The sequence below is a fragment of the Pungitius pungitius genome, chromosome 4 (assembly GCF_949316345.1).
Source record: "Pungitius pungitius chromosome 4, fPunPun2.1, whole genome shotgun sequence".
Lineage (NCBI taxonomy): Eukaryota > Metazoa > Chordata > Actinopteri > Perciformes > Gasterosteidae > Pungitius > Pungitius pungitius.
In genome coordinates, this window is record NC_084903.1 from 18,926,636 (window position 1) to 18,945,148 (window position 18,513).

General features: G+C 43.4%; 2 protein-coding genes across 5 annotated transcripts; one reads left to right on the forward strand and one right to left on the reverse strand.

Moving 5' to 3' along the window:
• Positions 1 to 1,121: 1,121 nt before the first annotated feature.
• On the forward strand, positions 1,122 to 4,571 carry dhdh.2 (dihydrodiol dehydrogenase, tandem duplicate 2). Its single transcript, XM_037484402.2, has 7 exons — positions 1,122 to 1,448; positions 2,058 to 2,169; positions 2,280 to 2,443; positions 2,858 to 3,110; positions 3,595 to 3,719; positions 3,914 to 4,064; positions 4,277 to 4,571. Exons 1-7 carry the CDS (start codon positions 1,359 to 1,361, stop codon positions 4,384 to 4,386), a joined length of 1,005 nt encoding a protein of 334 aa, XP_037340299.1. The 5' UTR covers positions 1,122 to 1,358; the 3' UTR covers positions 4,387 to 4,571.
• Positions 4,572 to 4,656: 85 nt separating this feature from the next.
• On the reverse strand, positions 4,657 to 17,119 carry pkma (pyruvate kinase M1/2a). Of its 4 annotated transcripts, none has more exons than XM_037484372.2 (11): positions 16,872 to 17,119; positions 11,989 to 12,173; positions 11,747 to 11,838; positions 10,097 to 10,228; positions 9,809 to 9,995; positions 9,445 to 9,715; positions 9,100 to 9,250; positions 8,820 to 8,972; positions 7,702 to 7,868; positions 6,148 to 6,329; positions 4,657 to 5,896 (listed from the first exon to the last, which is right to left on the reverse strand). In XM_037484372.2, exons 2-11 carry the CDS (start codon positions 12,143 to 12,145, stop codon positions 5,790 to 5,792), a joined length of 1,599 nt encoding a protein of 532 aa, XP_037340269.1. In that variant the 5' UTR covers positions 12,146 to 12,173; positions 16,872 to 17,119; the 3' UTR covers positions 4,657 to 5,789. The 4 variants fall into 4 exon arrangements, with proteins under 4 accessions (XP_037340269.1, XP_037340277.1, XP_062417813.1 ...); XM_037484380.2 differs by lacking the exon at positions 16,872 to 17,119 and adding an exon at positions 16,738 to 16,840; XM_062561829.1 differs by lacking the exon at positions 16,872 to 17,119 and adding an exon at positions 14,725 to 15,002.
• Positions 17,120 to 18,513: the final 1,394 nt, after the last annotated feature.

Consider the following 18,513-nt stretch of genomic DNA (forward strand, 5'->3'; position numbering starts at 1 on the left):
AAAATTAAAATAGCTACTCCGTCTAGGCATGGGTGAAGGAAGGGATAATATCATGTTTACTATTGTTAGAATTTCTGTTACTATCACTACTATTGCTGTTCAACCTCACGGAGACAAAAATAACGCTGTGCCTCTATCTTGTGGCAGCGAGGTGCCACTGTGGATGTCAAACCACGTCCCAAATCCAGCGGCCGCGTCCTCCACAGGCTGCGTTCCAGTGTGCGAGTTAGAGGACAGATCTGATTAATCCTTTGCGACCCACAATATCCCATCATGCATTGCGGGCTGTTGAAGATTTCATTTCATTCAGGATGGAGAAAGGCAACCTGGCAGCGGGGGAAGCGTTTTAAAAAATGCTTAAATTGTGTGACTTTGTGTATTTAAAAACATGACATGAGTGACCAAACCACGATGAGAACAAAATGCTTTTCGTTGTAACTCTTTATTCGAGTAACTCAGTTATCATGATGTCATATGTGATTTATTTACTATGTGAATATTACATAGTTATAGTTATACCAGAGTCTGATTCCAAGTTTCCGTCTCAACACTTCTTTAGTTTTATTACAAGTTACATTTTCGTATTGAAGACCTAAATGGTCCAATAGGCCGCCCCATCCAGATGTTTCATCAAACACACTATCCCGTGTGGAACTATTCATAATGATGATTAATAATGTCGGATCTGGATGAACGTGTCTCGTGGTGATTATAGAGGTTAATGTGCGTGATATTTAATATAAAACACAAGCAATGTAAAATATGTTGTTATCATAGGTTAATTTGAGCAGATTGCAGTTTCCCTCAGTACAGCTCAGTGTTAAAGCTACATATGATGACAAAAATAAGACGAAAACTAGTGTTGTGAAAAGGCTTCATTGACGTGAGTGTTTTGAACAGGCATTGACACCTGCTACCTACTTTGTCTTTCATTCCCGTCCTGCGCACGTTAACCACAGCCTCGCGAGTATGTTTACTTCCGTTTTGACATGAGTCCCGTTAGGCCACGCCCACGAAACATCTGCCTCACGCACGCGAAATAAAGCAGGTTATTAGAAAAAAACTGTTATTTCTTTCTTAAATCAAATAAATTCTTCATCGGTCCGCAATGCATGATGGGATATGCCGGGCCGCAAAGGAGACAAGGAGACATCGGAGGTGTCGTCCGAAGCGGACACTGGAAGGCCGCATTCAACTGCTGCATTTGAAGGAGCCGACAAGAACGAGTGGCCGCGTCGCAGTGGTGACGTATGCGGTCTCTGAAGGACACGGCCGCGGGATTTTGGACATTGAGTTCATTGAAGATAAGGTAGTCCTTCCGTCAGTATCGCAGCGGGGACATTTACAGGATCCGGACAATGGCAACCAGGTGGGGGATTTGTAGCGCGGGGAAGATCAGTAACGACTTCACCGTAGCCCTGAAAACTCTTCCTCCCGAGGACCACCAGGTACGAGGGGACGGATACAAATGCTTTTCTGGTTTCAAAAGCAAGACGTTTCGCCGAGACAGCGAGGATTAGCAGCCCTGCAATGTGGCTTTGTTACAATCAGGGTCCAATGAAATGTTACAGAGTTACAACCAGCAGCTGTGCTAAATGCTATCGACACCAGTCGTTAAACACCACGTAAACTTCTATTGGGAGCATTCTTTATACCGTAAGTGACGCACTAAGTGCGCACCTACAGTCCTTTGCACTCACTAACCCTACGAGTTACGGTATTAATAACGACATTGAGGAGGGAACATATTGACAACCCTGGTTTAAAAGCAGAGGGCGCAGTTTTGTCTAATGTTGAAAACAACAACAAAGTTCCACATTTAAGGAAAGGTTTGTATTCACCCTAAATTAAATCTAAGAATAAAAAATATCCAATTTGAATATCTTTCCATTGCTTGTCTTCAGACACAAAGAGAAAAGCACAGTTGTAGCATAAGAAACACTCAGTAATGAAGAAAAATATATAACGTGGACAAATGGAGTTCTCCAAACAAGTTTGTCTCTGTGGAACAGAAGGGCTGTGATGCAATAATTCATATCATGAAACTGTATCTACAGGTTGTGGCTGTGGCAGCTCGCAAACTAGAAGATGCACAGGATTTTGCCAAAAAACATGGCATCTCCCGGGCATACGGCAGCTACGAGGAGCTGGCCAGAGATCCGGATATAGGTCCATCCATCTTTCCTTTTCCCTGTAGCAATTGTACTGTTGATTTTGACGGACAGCACCATCTCCCTTGCTACAGCAACATCTGGTTTGTTTGTGTCATGCGTGTGCAGATGTGGTGTATGTGGGAGCTATCCACCCCTCCCACCGGAGTATTTGTCTCCTGCTTATGAACGCCAAGAAGAATGTGCTGTGCGAGAAGCCGCTGGCCATGAACTCCAGGGAGGTGAAGGAGATCCTGACCTCGGCCAAGAGGAACGGCGTCTTCCTCATGGAGGTGCGGGACGGACGAACTCTCTTAAGTTCTTGTTCTCCACTTTTTACTTGCAAAAATGTTCTTTATCAGTGAAGACAGAAAATGAATTGCAGCATTGTGATGCCATTATAGTTTTCAACGTGAATGTTTCAAACTGTTTTCTGTCACATGACAAACTGTTATTGGTTATCACATGTTGTGTAAGGGAAAAATGCACATAGCAATTTGTGTTTTCACATACTTTGTTTTTCAATAATTGGCTTCATCGGGGTCCAAACCAAGACGAATTTGCCAACACTTTCTGATAAATTAAGGGGTATTTTGAGCTGTGATGTTTGAACTTTGGTGTAGTAACGTAACATCAAGCAAATAGAAATATATATATATATATATATATATTTCTAACTAGAAACTGCATGCCGCTCTTTGCTTCAGGCCGTCTGGACCCGATTCTTCCCGGCCTCGGTGGAGATCAGGCGGCTGCTTGCCCAGGGGGAGGTGGGGGAGGTGAAGGTGGTGAGATCGGAGTTTGGCGTGCCGGTGAAACACTTGCCGAGATCGATGCAGAAGGAGCTGGGCGGAGGAGCGATGCTGGACATTGGTATCTACTGCTTGCAGTTCGTATGCATGGTGTACAATGGAGAGAAGCCCGAGTGCATCCAGGCCATGGGGGTCCGCATGGAGACAGGTGAAGACATCTCAATGACATGATTTCTGAATCTCTATCGCCTCATTAACATCAAGATTTTGGAAAAAGAGCCCTTTTATTTACCAAAAAAAACCATGATAAGAGCTTTAAGAATCATTAAAATGGCCTGTTGTAGTGGCCAAGCTGTTCAGCTCAGGCCTGCTTTCACTCTGCAGTGGCTTTAAACGCATCACAGGGTAACAGTGTCAGGACTGTTGTGAAACAACCTCAGCCATGTAAGTATATCTCTACAGCCCCATATAATAATAAATGGGCGCTTTTAAGTTGCAGCTTGTAAAGCCATTGTCAGATTTTATACAGTTTATCAATTGTTAACCAGAGTATAGCTCTCTGAAAATAATTCTCCCTTTTATGTCTTAACTTGCACAATAAAAGACAGTCATATGTTGCACCTTTTACCATTTATCATTTAAAACTGACATAGCTTCCCTGAAAGTTGAATCATGCATGTGTGTTATTGCAGGAGTGGATGAGACTGTCGTCGTCACTATGAAGTTCTCCAAGAACAGGATGGCAGTGTTTACCTGCTCTTCAGGTGTACAGCTTCCCAATGATGCCATTATTGTCGGGACAAAGGGCAGTATCAGGGTGGGTCATAAAAGCAATACTAAATCGTTGTATTGATTAAGATGCTTTAAGTTTGCACTAAGTGCACGTGAAGCAATATTGGAGAAACATTTGTAAGTAAAACGTTTTGGACAAGGATGAAATGTTTTCACTGTGCACACCTTTATAATTGTATGCATGCAGTTACTAAAAATGTCGCGTTTCATGCTTATTAGATCCCTGCAAACATGTGGTGCCCCACGTCGTTAGTAGTGAACGGGACGGAGAGCCAGTACCCGGTGCCAGACCCCGCTCTGCCTCTCAACTTCCTCAACAGTACGGGGATGCGTTACGAAGCCGAGGAGGTTCGACAGTGTTTGCTCAAAGGTACAGCTCAAATATTCAGGAGGTTTTAGTCTATATCGCTACAAGGACTTCTAACTAAAACAAGCAGGTTATGGAAAATGAAACCTGTTGTACATACAACACAAGATGGCATCAGAAACGCAGAGATCTTAATGGCCAGTTCCCATTTCTTTCCCTGCAGACCCAACGTTACTGTGCATGTTCTTACTGTATGATGGTTTTCCACCATGCAGGCCTTAAGGAGAGTGCAGTAATGTCCCATGCAGACTCCCTGCTGCTGGCTGAGGTGGAGGATGAGATTCGCAAGCAGGTTGGAGTGGTGTACAGCCAGGACTGCCAGTGATTAAACGTCATTTGCTAATGAGCATAAATGGTTTATGTTCCAACTAGACTTCTGCACCATCAGTTTGGTACATGGTCGAAGAAAGCCAAACATCCTTTTTGATAAAGATTCCTGCAATTTGTAAGCGCTTAAGTTCATTGAACTAATCAGAAAATCTCATCTCATTAAAATGTTCACACACTCAAGTTTTCCGACCCAATTGACTTATTTTACTGATGTACTAATTTTTATCCATGAGTACTGTGAAACAAAAACACGTTAAGGCAAATATAAGTAGGTGCTCATACTTTTTATTATTGATAATTGTAGTCTTTTAGGACAGCTCAGGACACCAGCTTAACATTAGTTCTTACACTCTAGCATTACAATCAAAAGCATTTTAGACATGTAAAGACAACTACAGTGGGAAACCAACATTAAAAGGAAGAAGCAGAAGGGTTCTACCGGTCGCCCATTAAAGTGGAGAGGGAAAGAAGTCAACCCACCATCTGGTCCCCAATGAAAACACTCTACAAGTGCATATTCATACCAGTCATCAGAACCTTACGATTCATAAGTGCCAACTTAGATATGATCCAAATGCACATAAAGGTGAAGGCTTTATGACACATCTAATATCACAAATACAGTAACTTAAAACACCTCTGAGGTGGACATCCAAGACGAGCATTTCTTTAGTCAGACAAAATATAAGCAGTATTGGATGTCTCAAAACAGAACCTCACCACAAGTCAAGTATAATACCAAATGTAACATGGTCTGGAGGAGATCGGGAGTGCACTTAAATACAGCAATAGCTGGCATTGAGAGACTACACTTCATACAGACGGCACTACAAAGGGAGCAGTTTGGGTGGAGTGGTGGAGACAGAGTGCAGATCTGTAGGAGGAGCCCTTTGACCTAACAAACCACACGTTTGTTCGTTATATCGGCCGAGGAGTGTGATTAGTAAACTACAGCACTCAAGGTGCTCTTTTAAGATCCGCCTGACTCGTCCACCAACGCCACCTGAACAAGAGCTAGTATGCGCAGTCACACACATTGGGTCACCATTAATATGCGTTTAAGTGAATAAATACAGCAGTTTCTGGTCGGGGTTTATTAATCTAAGGCCCTGCAGACTGGTTTGATTGAAAGAATCAATGTGAAAGGAATGGAAACAAAGTGGAATTGTAGGACTCAAGCCTCCACACCGACCGTAAACAGCTCTTTGGCCATGAGGACTATACTTTTATTTCTGATTTACTTTGTGTTCTTGCCTAAATAACTAAAGAGTTTTGCGTTGAAATCTGAGCCCAGGTGTTGGATAAGAAGAGCTGTGAGCTGGAGTGGAGCTGGAGCGTGGAGACCTATGAAAGAGAGATGAAGGTGGAGGGAGAGAGCGGCGCAGCCCTATGGGCGCTTCAAGCCACCAGAACCACACGCATGGTGTTGGTGTAGCCAGAGCCGGGGCGCCAGCCGGTCAGGACGATGACAGCATCTCCTGCTTTGAAGAAGCCTCGGGCTTTGCCTGCAAATCAAACATAAAATATCAAGCTCAGAGTAAAAATGCCTTTAATGATTTGATTCCAACTTAAGTTGGCCCACTATGGCAATTCAAACCATTTAAATAATTCACCGTTTTCTTTAGCTGCATACTGTACTATATTTGACATGTCAGTCCAAGCAAAGGTAATGGATGAGATGTTCAAATATTCCATTTGACCCCAACCTCTCTATTTAGACAGTTGTATAAAACCAACAGGTGAAAAGACCACATACCGACATCCATGGCAAAGTTGACGCGCATGTCGACGTCCTCTGCCCACACATCGTGGGCGGGTGTGGTGTAGAGGACGGGGAAAATGCCGCGGTACAGGTGGGCTTGGCGAGCAGTCTGCGCGTTACGGGTCACAGCAAGGATGGGCGCACGTGGCCTGTATCTGGAGATCAGGTGGGCGGACCTGCAAACACACAAGGTGCCTTAACTCACTCCCATTCAGAGCATTTCCCTTGAAACAAATTATTGCAACACCTACTATAATAAAGATTAGGGAGGGACAAACTAACATGTTTAATGTGAACACCAAGTCAAGCTTACTACAATTGGGCACAAAATCTTTACTTTTAAATTCTAGAAATCAGTTATAAGTCTGAAAGACATTAACTGTAATACATGTAAATGATGTCTGACCGATTCTTGGAGAAAGCAATTCAATGTGATTGACACCCTGAGCCCTACATTCGGTAGTCAATTTCAGATATTTCAGCTAATTTAAACTCCTTCATACTAATGTTGAATGGTGTTTGCCAAGCTGAAAAAAAGATACCATTAATTTAATTGAAACACAGTTCTGCGGCCTGAACAACAGGATGGTCAGGAATGCTGAGCAGTTAACACCCAGGCAGACCTGAGAAGTCCAATTAGCCAAAATAAGTGACACCTGTTGCATCTTGGGTATGCAAAGGCTTAGTCACGCAGGTGGCCCAATCCAAGTGTCCAGTCACGCATACTCAGATTTGCATGTTACTGTATTATGTGTACAACAAATGATTCCAATAATCTTTTAATGGTATGAGATTTAATGTTTGAAGCAGTTTAGCACCCAATTGGATTAAACCTGATGTGATGTTAAATAAAGTAAGTAAAGGATGGGGATTGGGCTTATGACTGACCCCACTCTAAAATCTCTTTCTCCACCCCCCCCGATGTAATTCAATACAGACGGACACAGACACAATCAAAAAAGGGGGGGATTTGCATCGGCGAAAACCTTACCTACAGGACCGGAATCATCTTTCTCCCCCTCTATCTATCCATCCATCCATCTTACCTTCCGGTCTCAGTGACAACAATCACTGCACTAGCGCAGCATTTGAAGGACGACTCAACGGCACCCACTGCTACCGCCTCTGAGGGGTCTCTGGTCAGGTGGGAGTTTCTCCTCAGCTCCTCAAACAGTTGTCTGTGGAAAGTGGCTGCCTCGGCCTCTCGCGCTATCTGAACCCAGAGGTGTCATGAGGGAGGGGTGGGGGTGGTGGGGGTTACTCTCGGCCACACACGCGAGTCATTCACACAACTGACAGTGACCGGCAAATGTGTAGCGAGACTCCTGGTTAAAAGGTTTGCCGATGGGACAATTGTTCCTTTCAACACTAAAATTGATTAAGGACGTTTTAGATCTAAATTTGGTTAAATAAAAAAAACTAGTAGTCTACTAAGCATTTGCCAGGTTACTTTATCAGTCAGTCCCTTTGTGGCCCTACTCTCTCTCTCTCTCCTTAAGCACTGGTATGAGTCCTCACTGAACAGCTAGGCCCAGATAACCTCCCTACCTTCCAGAGCCAGTGAGCACAATCATCGCAGAGGCCAAGCTCTTAAAAGAGGCCTCAACGGCGCCGATTGCAATCGCCTCAGCGGGGTCTTTGCAGTACGGCGTGGAGCGACGCAGGTCCTCAAACACCTGCCGGTGGAACATGGCCGCCTCGGCTTCACGAGCAATCTGGCACAATGAGGGCAAGATGCATCAAGCAGAGGCATTCCCACACAGACACAGGGGCAATGTTAGAGGCACACAAGGAGAAGCAAAGTTTAAGTAGAGGAGACGAGAGAAAGGAAAAAACGGGTCAGTGCATAGAAGAGTTCAGTCAGTACGGGGGGAGGAACAAGGAAACACTGATGTTAAAACATAGCCACCAAAATTCACTGCAAACATTTAGGGTTTTAGACATTTAAAAAAAAAGAAAACATTTGCTAATCAGAGGCAACTCTGCAGCGGAGAACCTTTTACAAAAGGACCATTAAAATGTATTAAAAAATGAAAAAGCCAAGCTTAAATTACTAAATAAAGTGAAAAAAACAATTAGTTAACTAAATATTAAGAAATGTTTAAGCGGTTAGGAGGCATGAATAAGAAAGTAGTCAGAGCAGGTCTATGGGATGTTGGGTCAGAGGTAGTTTTTGGACTCTTTAGATTGAGGAACAGCATGCACATTTGGCAAAAGGACAGCAAGCTAGAAAGACAAGAGCTGCTGAGTCACTTCTGCATAGCAGTGCGAGCAGTGACGGTTCGCTGAGAAAGGCCTGAACAAGACAGCGTTTAGTGCATTATGCATCCACGCAATTGATAGCAACTGTTTTGGAAAATACTAAATTCTCCACTTGTCTGTCCCTGTCTTGTTTTTGATCCATAATTGGTTCATTGTTAAACATTTAGAAAATAGAGTTAGCACACATTTTCCACAATAAACACATTCTAAAAAAATACTATTAAAATTAGGATACAGCAGAGCAGTTTCTCTTTTACAGCATGATTATTGCTTATGAGACAAATCCAGCAAGATAATCTCATGAACAATGTTCATTTTCTTTGATCAATACTTCCACTTGTTACAATTTGTACACTCTGGTATGAAATACTGTCTAATATCTGTATTACATAACATGAATTTACCATGTGCTGCGTGCGCACTGCCTCCAGAGGATAATCTCCCTTGGCAGTCTCTCCGCTCAGCATGATGCAGTCGGCTCCGTCCAACACGGCGTTGGCCACGTCACTGCCCTCTGCGCGAGTGGGCCTGGGCTTCTTGATCATGCTCTCCAACATCTAAAATGTCAAGTGTTCAAAAAGGGTCACATACAGAGAGAGACGCGTGGGCTGTCCGGTCTTTAACCAAGTACACCATTAGCGTTTTGGGGATAGCATTGCAGTACGTCCTTTGCTTTTATCTAACCTGAGTGGCACATGTGATCGGCTTGCCAGCTCTGTTGCAGCGACCGATCATCATCTTCTGGGCTAGGAACACCTTCTCTGTGGGGATCTCAATACCCAGATCGCCACGGGCAACCATGATGCCATCGCTGGCCTCCATGATCTCGTCAAATCTGCATGAGAAAAAATGACAGCAATTTAACAGTAAAATTGGAAATGATCATGAAGCCGTAGGAGGTATAAATACCATGTGAAAGCTGTGGGTTAATGAGGCCCAGCTTAACAGAATTAAAAATCATGCACAGGGAATATCGGAATGACCTGTCCACCAAACAACAAAAACGGGTCTAAAACACCATGCACACACCTGCGTACACCCTCGTGGTTCTCCAGCTTGCTGATGATCTTGATGTTCTTGCCCTTCTCTCCCAACACTGCTCTGACAGCGTGTACGTCTGCTGCTTTGCGTATGAAGGAGGCAAAGACCATGTCGACTCCATGCTCCACACCAAACTGCAGGTCCTGGATGTCCTTATCGGAAACGGCAGGCAGGTCTACGGCGGCACCAGGGAGGTTCACTCCCTTCTTGCTCCCCAGGGTGCCCCCGTTCTCAATCTCGCACACGAGGAAGTCCGACCCTGGAGCAACAAGGAGCCGTTAATTGGCCATTTACTCACAGCAGGGTTTCCTAAACAAGGGCTTTTATTTGTGTTTGCCCCTCCTCCACTCACCAATCTCCTTGACCTGAAGGGACATAAGTCCATCATCAATGTAGATCTTGCTGCCGATTTCGACTACATTGGGAATGTTCTTGTAGTCCAGCCAGAGGATCTCCTCACTGCAGTTCTCCTGATAACTATCATCCAAGGTTATCTTGATCATGTTGCCCTTCTTCAGCTCCACCTCAGCTGTGCCACTCTGTCAAATCATTACAACATTTAGCTTTTTTTTGTTTGGGTTTCATCTACAGCTAATAAAGCCATTTGAAGATGACTAGGTCATTCTAATCTAAAACTCACCCCCTTGATGAGGCCAGTCCTGATCTCTGGGCCCTTGGTGTCCAGGGCAATGCCGACAGGCCTGTATTGGATGCTGCCAGGTTCAAAGCTCTCACATGCCGTGCGCACATTCTTGATGGTGTCGGCATGGTACTACATAAAAGAAGTATGACACACGTTAAATACCTTCAGTAGTGAAAACACTGAGTAAGCTACTGAACTTTTTGATGATGCATGTGACTTCTAACCTAAATATCAAACTGATATTCCAATTTGTTTGCACACATTATGCGTGTGTTACATTCAGCAAAAGTCAAGGTCAGTTCAGGGTAATTAAAAGATAAGTTGATGACTCTGCCAGTAATAAACACCAGTCATGTGGTCAGCATCGCCACAGGGTCATGAAGTTCTTTCTACCACTTTACCTGCCATGTTAAGTTGAACTCCTTAATCCTCAACAAGCACATTTACTAATGCATTGCAAAAAGTCTGCAAGTAATGTCATTGAAGACCCAAAATATATTTCTTAAAGAGCATCCTGTAGATTAAGGTTATTAGATATAAAATGTGGCTTGCAATGATTCTTTGTTTCTCATGAGAAAATTCATCTGTTAAGTGGTGTTTATTGGTTCTGTAGAAAGTCATTACTCCTGTGATCATAAATGGTAGGCTAATGGACATTTAGAACAAGACTCCCAGCAGCGAGTCGTTGTCAAAACACACGGCTTAAACGTTCGACCTGGGTAACCAGAGCTTTCAGTAATAACTTAAGTGGCAGCTGATGACATTGGCTGCCATTCACAATGACAAAACATAGAGCTAACTCTGTCCTTGCGGCACTATGACCAAGAGAAAGCCTGGATGCTCGCACCAACTGCAACAAAACAATCCAAAATGAGAGCTTAAGCAAGCTGCTAAAAGACTTGAAACTTGAGCTTGCAAAAGTCAAGCCAACAATGACCCACCAGAACAACTGCATTAGATTATATTGACCTGAAATAGTTTTTTTAAAGATGTTTGTTCAATAAGACTAAGCAGCCCATTTGTGGTCGGGGGGGGGGGGAGGGTCCTTTTCCACTCTAAATTAGTGACCTTGGCGTTGGTTTTCATACATATGACATCTCAAGTCTAAGCATGCTGCCAGCGGAGGAGATAAAGGGCAGATACAAGCACTATTTATAGTAGCCCAAGCCAACAACGCTCTGATTTATTTGGCTATCCTCCAAAACCACCGTTGTTCTTGTTAAAACAAGCAAACCCACATGAAAGATACTTTCACCCACAGGACTTCACCATGTCATTTATTATTAGACAGCCAATTTCTTGTTAAAGCTATAACTTTAAGTTGAACTTGTTTGCCAACCCAGATTTTAATCTCTATTCTTTTCCCCCATTCATGCCAGTTGGCCAGGTCAAGCTCAGAGTGATTGCAGTAGTTCAAACTGAATAACGTGCTTTTTCCCTCTGAGCATTGTTAACACATTCACCAAGGCTATCTTATTAACAGTTGCAAAACACTGCATGAAAAGCCACCAAGGATCAATACAGAAACAATGCAGATTTTTAATAAAGGGTCGATGGAAATTATCAGCACAAGTGTAGACAATGTGACTGGTTAGCTGTACCTGACTAATACAATCACATAGTGGACAGAGTTGTGCAAAGACCCACCTCATGTGTGCCATGGGAAAAGTTCAAGCGAGCAATGTTCATTCCAGACTTGATCATCTCCTGCAGCATATCCACAGAGCGGGATGCTGGCCCTGAAGGCAGTTATCAAAAAAAAACAAAAACAAAGGACAAAGACAAAGCATAACTGGTTTTTGTTACACTTACCATGAAGTGTTACATCGTAATAAACACACAAGTCGCAACCTTAGCAGTAACAATGCGGCAGCTAAATGTTGACCAACCGATGGTGCAGATGATGCCAGTATTGCGAGCAGTGGTGGGCTCCGAGTCGATGTCCAGCAGGCACATGTGTTCGAGGAAGGTGTCTGCCATGGCAGCGTTGAGCTGCTGAGTCTGGATGAAGGCAGAGCCCATGTCTGGAGACTTTAACTGAGGCATGGCAATCACTGGTGAAACTGGAGAAGTCCTGCAGAAAAAAGAAAGAACTAAATTTCGAGGACACAGCAATGGCAATCGATCGCTTGCTCCGAGTTACCACAGTTGGTCCAGGATCCCTGAAATTGGTTTGAAAGTTAACAGCCACACTCACCTCGCCGAACCCCACTCTGTGGATATTGCACTGTAGTTATATTCATGTAGTTGAATGAATGGACAGAGATATCTCGGGTGACTGCATATTTGTCATACTGAGGTAACATTGGCAAGCAAATAATGGGCCCAAGTCTGCCCTTTGCAACATACTGTAGCCATTTGTGCAGTGTGGCTGTAGTTTGAGACAGTGAAACAAGGAAAGAAGAAGTCCTGGTGGAAATCAATGTTTATTGCTGATGTAAAAATGGTTTTCAAATTCAGCAAAAACCATTTTCAAATAGCATCATTCCCAAAGACGACGATCGGGCTTGATAAGTAGCCACTGCAATTTTTTTTTAACAAAAAGGTATTGTATTGTCAGTTAACTTGCACAAGACCATCTTTTATTGAGCTAGTATTTGCTTTTCAGGTTGCACAACAAGTAGCTCAATAGTGACGACATGCATGCGCATGACAAAAGAGGAAAGAGAAAAGGAAACTTTCAGTGAGGCTCTATTCCCCCCCCCCCCCCCCACAATTTCAACATCAGATACATGAATGTTTAATCTAAAATGATAAGGCAAATGAGTAGTATAGCTTACTGAATTGTGACACCATATTGTACATTCCGTTCCCACCCAATTCCCCCCCGAGTCACCCATGGCAACAACACCATCACTCGTCTAGAGCGCTAGAAATGCCCGCGTTCAACACTAGTCTTACTTTAGAAACATTTTTTTAAATGGCTCAACACCGACATGGATTCACAGACGTTGGTCTTGTACTTAAGTATCAACATTATTATGTCAAAAAAAAAAAAACTGCGAAACTCCAACCAGTTTCCAAACCTCCCAGTGGAGATTTAGTTTCTGCTCTTTAAATTATACATTGACGTGCACTTCAACAAAGAACACTCACTGGTTGCTTCCTTGGCAGAGCAACAGATTAACAAACTAATACCACTACTTTAAAGGGGAAAATACTCTAGTTTTTTGTAGTCACCACCACACAGAATCAAACCCTGAATTATTGACTGAGCAGGAAGTGCAAATGGGAACACGTGACAGCATCTGACCCCAGCCGGGTGTCTGCCATCTACAGTTTTAAGTGTTGGGCTGCAAGTAGAATTTACAGAGACAACTTGCATCATTCTGGGCATTCCACCATACAGACAGGCTGGAGCTGCTGGCTGATGATGTAACAGGCAACAGGCCAGACCAGTGCTCTACGTGAGCTCAGTCACATCCCACTACTGCAACACAGTCTTCTAAAGGCGGGGGCCAGACGGACGAGTGGGCCAAACTGCACAGCGGGGGGGGGGGGTGGAAGAGGCCGAAATATCTGAAGTCACTGGAGAATTCCATGTTTTTATAAGCATCATTTATCAATGGGGGCATAAGGGGCAAAATTCAATTAATTATTTTGAGTAATTTGTTCATTAGTGTGTTACTAGTTACCATGGCTGTGTGCTGCCATTGTAGCCTGTTGATCATGTATGGCCTTTACTGATTTAGAGGGCATTGATGAATGAATTTCATGACCAATTTAGTTACCAAAACTTCAGTTCAATATAATAGTGCAGATAACACTGATGGTTGCAATTGCAAAACTGAAAAGAGGATGCACATGTGCCTTGGAGGGAAAGGTCGACAAAGTTTAAAGCCAACTCTACAAGCCATTAACTACCAATAAAATGCCTGATACAATATGGTTAAAAAAATGAATTAACCTCCTGCACAGTAGCGGCTGAGTTCTGACAACGTTTACATCGTTGTGTGGATACTTGAGTTACCTTGTAACCAAACATCGTCCACGTGGTCAGTCGATAGTACAAAAGAGGCAATAAGCCGGGTTTTAAGAAAGTGTTAGTCATCGCCACGAACACCAGCTTGATTTCCAGGAAGGCTTTAAGGATGCTTTATAGTATCTCAATGAAACTATCCTCAGGCGAGCCTTAACACCTGCATCCTCAGGTGAGGGCTATTTTTTTTGCCACTCATTAGAGCAAATATGGACTATACACATAAATACATAGAATCTTTGGATAACTTCAAATAGTAGGCTTTTCCAAGACCTTGTTACGGAAAGACTAAATGAAAGAATGGCTGACTGAAGAGAAATAGATAGCGTGCCGGACAGTTAGCACCAGCTGTAGTAACCTTGACACGGATGCAGGGCTAACATTAAAGCTGCATGCTAATAATCCCCTCCAATCCCTTACCAACAACTCAATTTATGAAAAACCGCTCTTGTTGTAAAATGCACTCCTCATTAGTGCCTCATAATTTCCTTATCACGTTTCTGTGAAACACTCCAGGCACGAGAGCATTGGTGTCAGGGTGACATGACATTTAGTACTGGGCTTATCCGAGTTGGCACACAGAGACAGTCGACTGTTCACCGGATCACACTCAAACAAGGCACCATGTGCACGTTGGACCACATACCCCCAGCAGATCTTTCTGTTCCTCCTGGGGACAAAGAGGCCCGTCACAACCAATGACCTCCACAACAGGCGCAGGGCGTTGGATCTTCTAATGCAAATGAGCGAGCCCTTCCCCGCGACAGCAGTCCTCGGCGAGCTGATCGCTGCAGTGCACATGCACACATTCAGGTGCGCTAAGGTAAATCCCTTCGATAGGGATAAAGGGTACGGAAAGCACCTGCTGCGACTGGGCACTCGCCATGACCGGACACAGCAGAAGTACATGAGACTTCCACGACGACACACAACACAGCCGTTGAGCATCAATGTTACTACGCTGCTAGGTTATACAACACCCCCCCACCCACCAGGTCTAAAAACAGGGTCTGGGCTAATAATAACCCACATCATGCAGATGCCAGTTGTAGAAATATAATACCGTACGCCTGTAAACTCCAAATATTACATTTCATGACCCCTTCAAAAGGTTTAAGTGCAGAATTCTACAGTGCGCTGTACAAATGGTGTAGTTCAAACACATCTAACATCTTGTGAAAAGATGTTTAAAGAAACTGCTTTACATCAAAGTGAGGAGGGTTTTGACAGTGACAACGGCTTTCCCAGACTGGGGATTATTTCGCCTATGACTCCACTCAAATATGGAGCTATGAGAGGTGAGGGACTGCGTGAGAAAAGCGCCAGCTGGCAGAGGCCTAGTCTACTGCACCAACCACTACCTGGGATGCAAGTTAACTATTCAACAACAGTTGAATGAGGGTTTTTTTTTTAAGACTGTTCAGAGTAACCGAATTTGATATCAGTGCATGAGCACATTTTAAAACAGTTAAAAACGATTGTGAGGCAGACAATAAGCACTTCCTTCTTGTCCAGCGCACAATCGCAACAGGATTCTCGTTCACTTGACATCACAACCTCCCTGGGCTGCTGGGATGACGACTCCATTTTGTCACCAGGGCCAGGAAGGACACAGCAATGACGGTGTCTCCAGGTTCTTGTATCCCAAGTCACTATTTCTCACAAACAGAGGTGGGATACACCAGAGGCCCAAAGCATGTCCTTCTCAGGTCACAGTGAATGTATTTGACAAAGTGGGTGACATTATTTTAATTTAAAATGGACGTCAGGGACAAAGGCCTGCCTTAAGTCAAATCGCCTCCTTAACACACACACACTGTGAAAGACATCACTGGAGACGACCTAAGCAGAGAGGGTTAGAGCTGCTATTCTGTCCGTGTATTTACAGTCAACAAGTCCGGTACTTACTGCAATAGGATACTGCAGTGGAGCTGAAGAGACACAACGTTACATATGTCAAACAGCATGAATTATGTTATTATCTAAATCATAACGAACAAGGCTATTTGAAGGGTTTCTGGGGATACAAGATAAGTAATGTTGATAAAAGGGATGAACGTTTTCGATGGCTTGTCCTGACCAACGTGTCGTAGGAATACGTTTAACAACGCATGAGGAGGTTAAACTCGGGTGCATTTGTATCACAAGTTAAAAACCACGGGTCGTTTGTTACAATACGGGGTTTCGCGTGTACACTGCAGACGCATCCATGCGCTAAAGGTCACGTTCTCATCCTGCGTCACATTTTCCTGAGCGAGTGAGACGTCACAGAGACTGACCAATGGGAGACCGAGCAGACGCAGCAGCCACACCCACAACAGGAAGCGATTCTCCAACGTTCAAAACGCTTTGCATCACATTCAATGTAATCGATGTTGATGTAAAAACCGTGTTCAACTATGACACGAGACCATGAGAGTGTTAGTTGGTTCCAGCAGAATCTGCTCAGCGACCGAAAAAAAAAGTACCCATCTACTAACTTCATTTTGAAATGACGTTTAGAGAAATACCAAACCAGGACAAAAAAAATGGCAATCTGACGTTACGCTCGCACACGCGTCCGGGAACATCAAACGTTCAAACATTTGATATAAACAGGGTTATGCGTAACGTTAGACGGCAGGCTACCAGTGACCAACTCATACATTCATGGACTTACCACCGCGCAGGATGTCGCTACAGATAAATTAAAGACAGAAAGGGTTAGAAGGCAGTTACAGTGTGACGACAGTGTCCCACAAGTTATCAGACAACTTCGTTAGCTCGACGGGAGACCATGTTGAGGACACCCACCTTGTCTGGCTGCTTAGAAAGATGTGACTGCCGTTGAACGCGCTGAGGCTAGCTCAAGGTGATCTTGTTAGTGACTCACACTGCGGAACTACTTTCTAGGGATGCTGTGCCATATCCATCCGAGAGAATTAAGATAAAATGAAAAAATAACCCATCATCATGACCCACTTAATATTGCCGCGGTCATCACAGTCCACTCTAACATATGTTTTATTTTTGCGCTTACGCTCGTGGAAAGTGAAGAAATGGTAAAAACGAAACACGACGCGGAATGTTACGCTGATACGGAACGTGATGGAGGTGCTTTGTTCAGTTATAGAGCCAATCGGATCGCTTGAATGCATCAGTAGAGAACTAGCCCGGCCCATAACTCCAACATGTGACGTTGAATGGCGTGCAGGAAGCCAATGCTTTAAGTTACAATAGGTATTACTGGTACTCTATATATGTTCCAGTTTGATAGACCCTTTAATAATGGAAATGAGTGCGCTTGTCATGTGTATGCTTTTGGATCCATTATCCTGTGGACGTGCAAATCATCGGCTACCGAAGTGGTTTATGGTGGAATCATCAAACATAATTAAGGCAGTACGGTAACTGTCTTGCAAGCTACACCTTTTATTTTCTCAAATCGGATACACTGATAAATCCAAAATACCGTGCTACTTTAATGTTTGAGGCAATACTTCCATCTAGTGATGAAAAATAATATAACAGTTTTTAGATTTCTCTCTTTTAATTTTTTAGTAACTTCCCACTGAGTATTGGGGATAAAAACTACTGTTACTTTAATATATTAAAGTCATTTAAGAATAATTATCCTGTGTGCACTTTAGTACACGTTTCTTCCCCGTGTGTCCCTTTTTGTTCTCACCTGTTTACAGCTGTTGTGTGGGCCATGCTACTTCCACTGCCCATGTTGCTCTATCACTGGTTTCTGGCAGCCTGTGCCTGATTCCACTCCACACCACTACCTGAGGCCAATGGACAAACCTGTCCAGGCGAGGGACAGATCTGCCATCCAGTCACAATGTCCGCTGGTCAAGCTTTTGCGGCTGTCAGTCAGTATTAATTGCTGCTAACCCCTTGGCCACGAGGTCCAGTAAGACAATGTGGGAATATGCTCAGATTAATCTCAGAGCAGATAGGATGTCCTCATGCTTCATTGTGTACTATGACTGGTACAGCAGCTGGTGCTTATGAGTACAATATATATAACTAAAGAGGGGATGCATAAAATAGTGCAACATACATACGTTCATTAGGCACAAATAAAAAGTATGACTACAATAAAAAAAACATGATTGCATTATACAATACAGAAAAAGAAAGAAAATCATCTCATCATCATCTTTGGTGGTCAGGCTGGGCTGGAAATTGAACAAAGTAAACTGAAACATTTAAGTTCCACTTTCACTTGTTATCTAATAAAATATACTGACTGTTGAAATATCCTGTGCATTTACTCGAGTCTGATCATTGCATTAATTCAACCTGCACTTCTTCGTCTATCTAAAATCAGTGCAGCTGAATTACAAAACACAAATATAGCTGTTCCTTTCATTTTATTTTTGATGCTTTAAGACAAGAGACATCAAATGAATCCCCAAGGAATGATTGCACAGTTATAGACACTGACTTA

Coding starts and splice junctions, on each gene's coding strand:
- dhdh.2 (XM_037484402.2), top strand. CDS start 1,359: ATGGCAACCAGGTGGGGGATTTGTAGCGCGGGGAAGATCAGTAACGAC. Junction 2,170..2,279: donor GGCCAGAGATCCGGATATAG/GTCCATCCATCT, acceptor ATGCGTGTGCAG/ATGTGGTGTATGTGGGAGCT. Junction 3,111..3,594: donor GGGGGTCCGCATGGAGACAG/GTGAAGACATCT, acceptor GTGTTATTGCAG/GAGTGGATGAGACTGTCGTC.
- pkma (XM_062561829.1), bottom strand. CDS start 14,987: ATGTACTTCTGCTGTGTCCGGTCATGGCGAGTGCCCAGTCGCAGCAGG. Junction 9,996..10,096: donor GGACTGGCCTCATCAAGGGG/GTGAGTTTTAGA, acceptor ATGATTTGACAG/AGTGGCACAGCTGAGGTGGA. Junction 8,973..9,099: donor CGATCACATGTGCCACTCAG/GTTAGATAAAAG, acceptor TTGACATTTTAG/ATGTTGGAGAGCATGATCAA.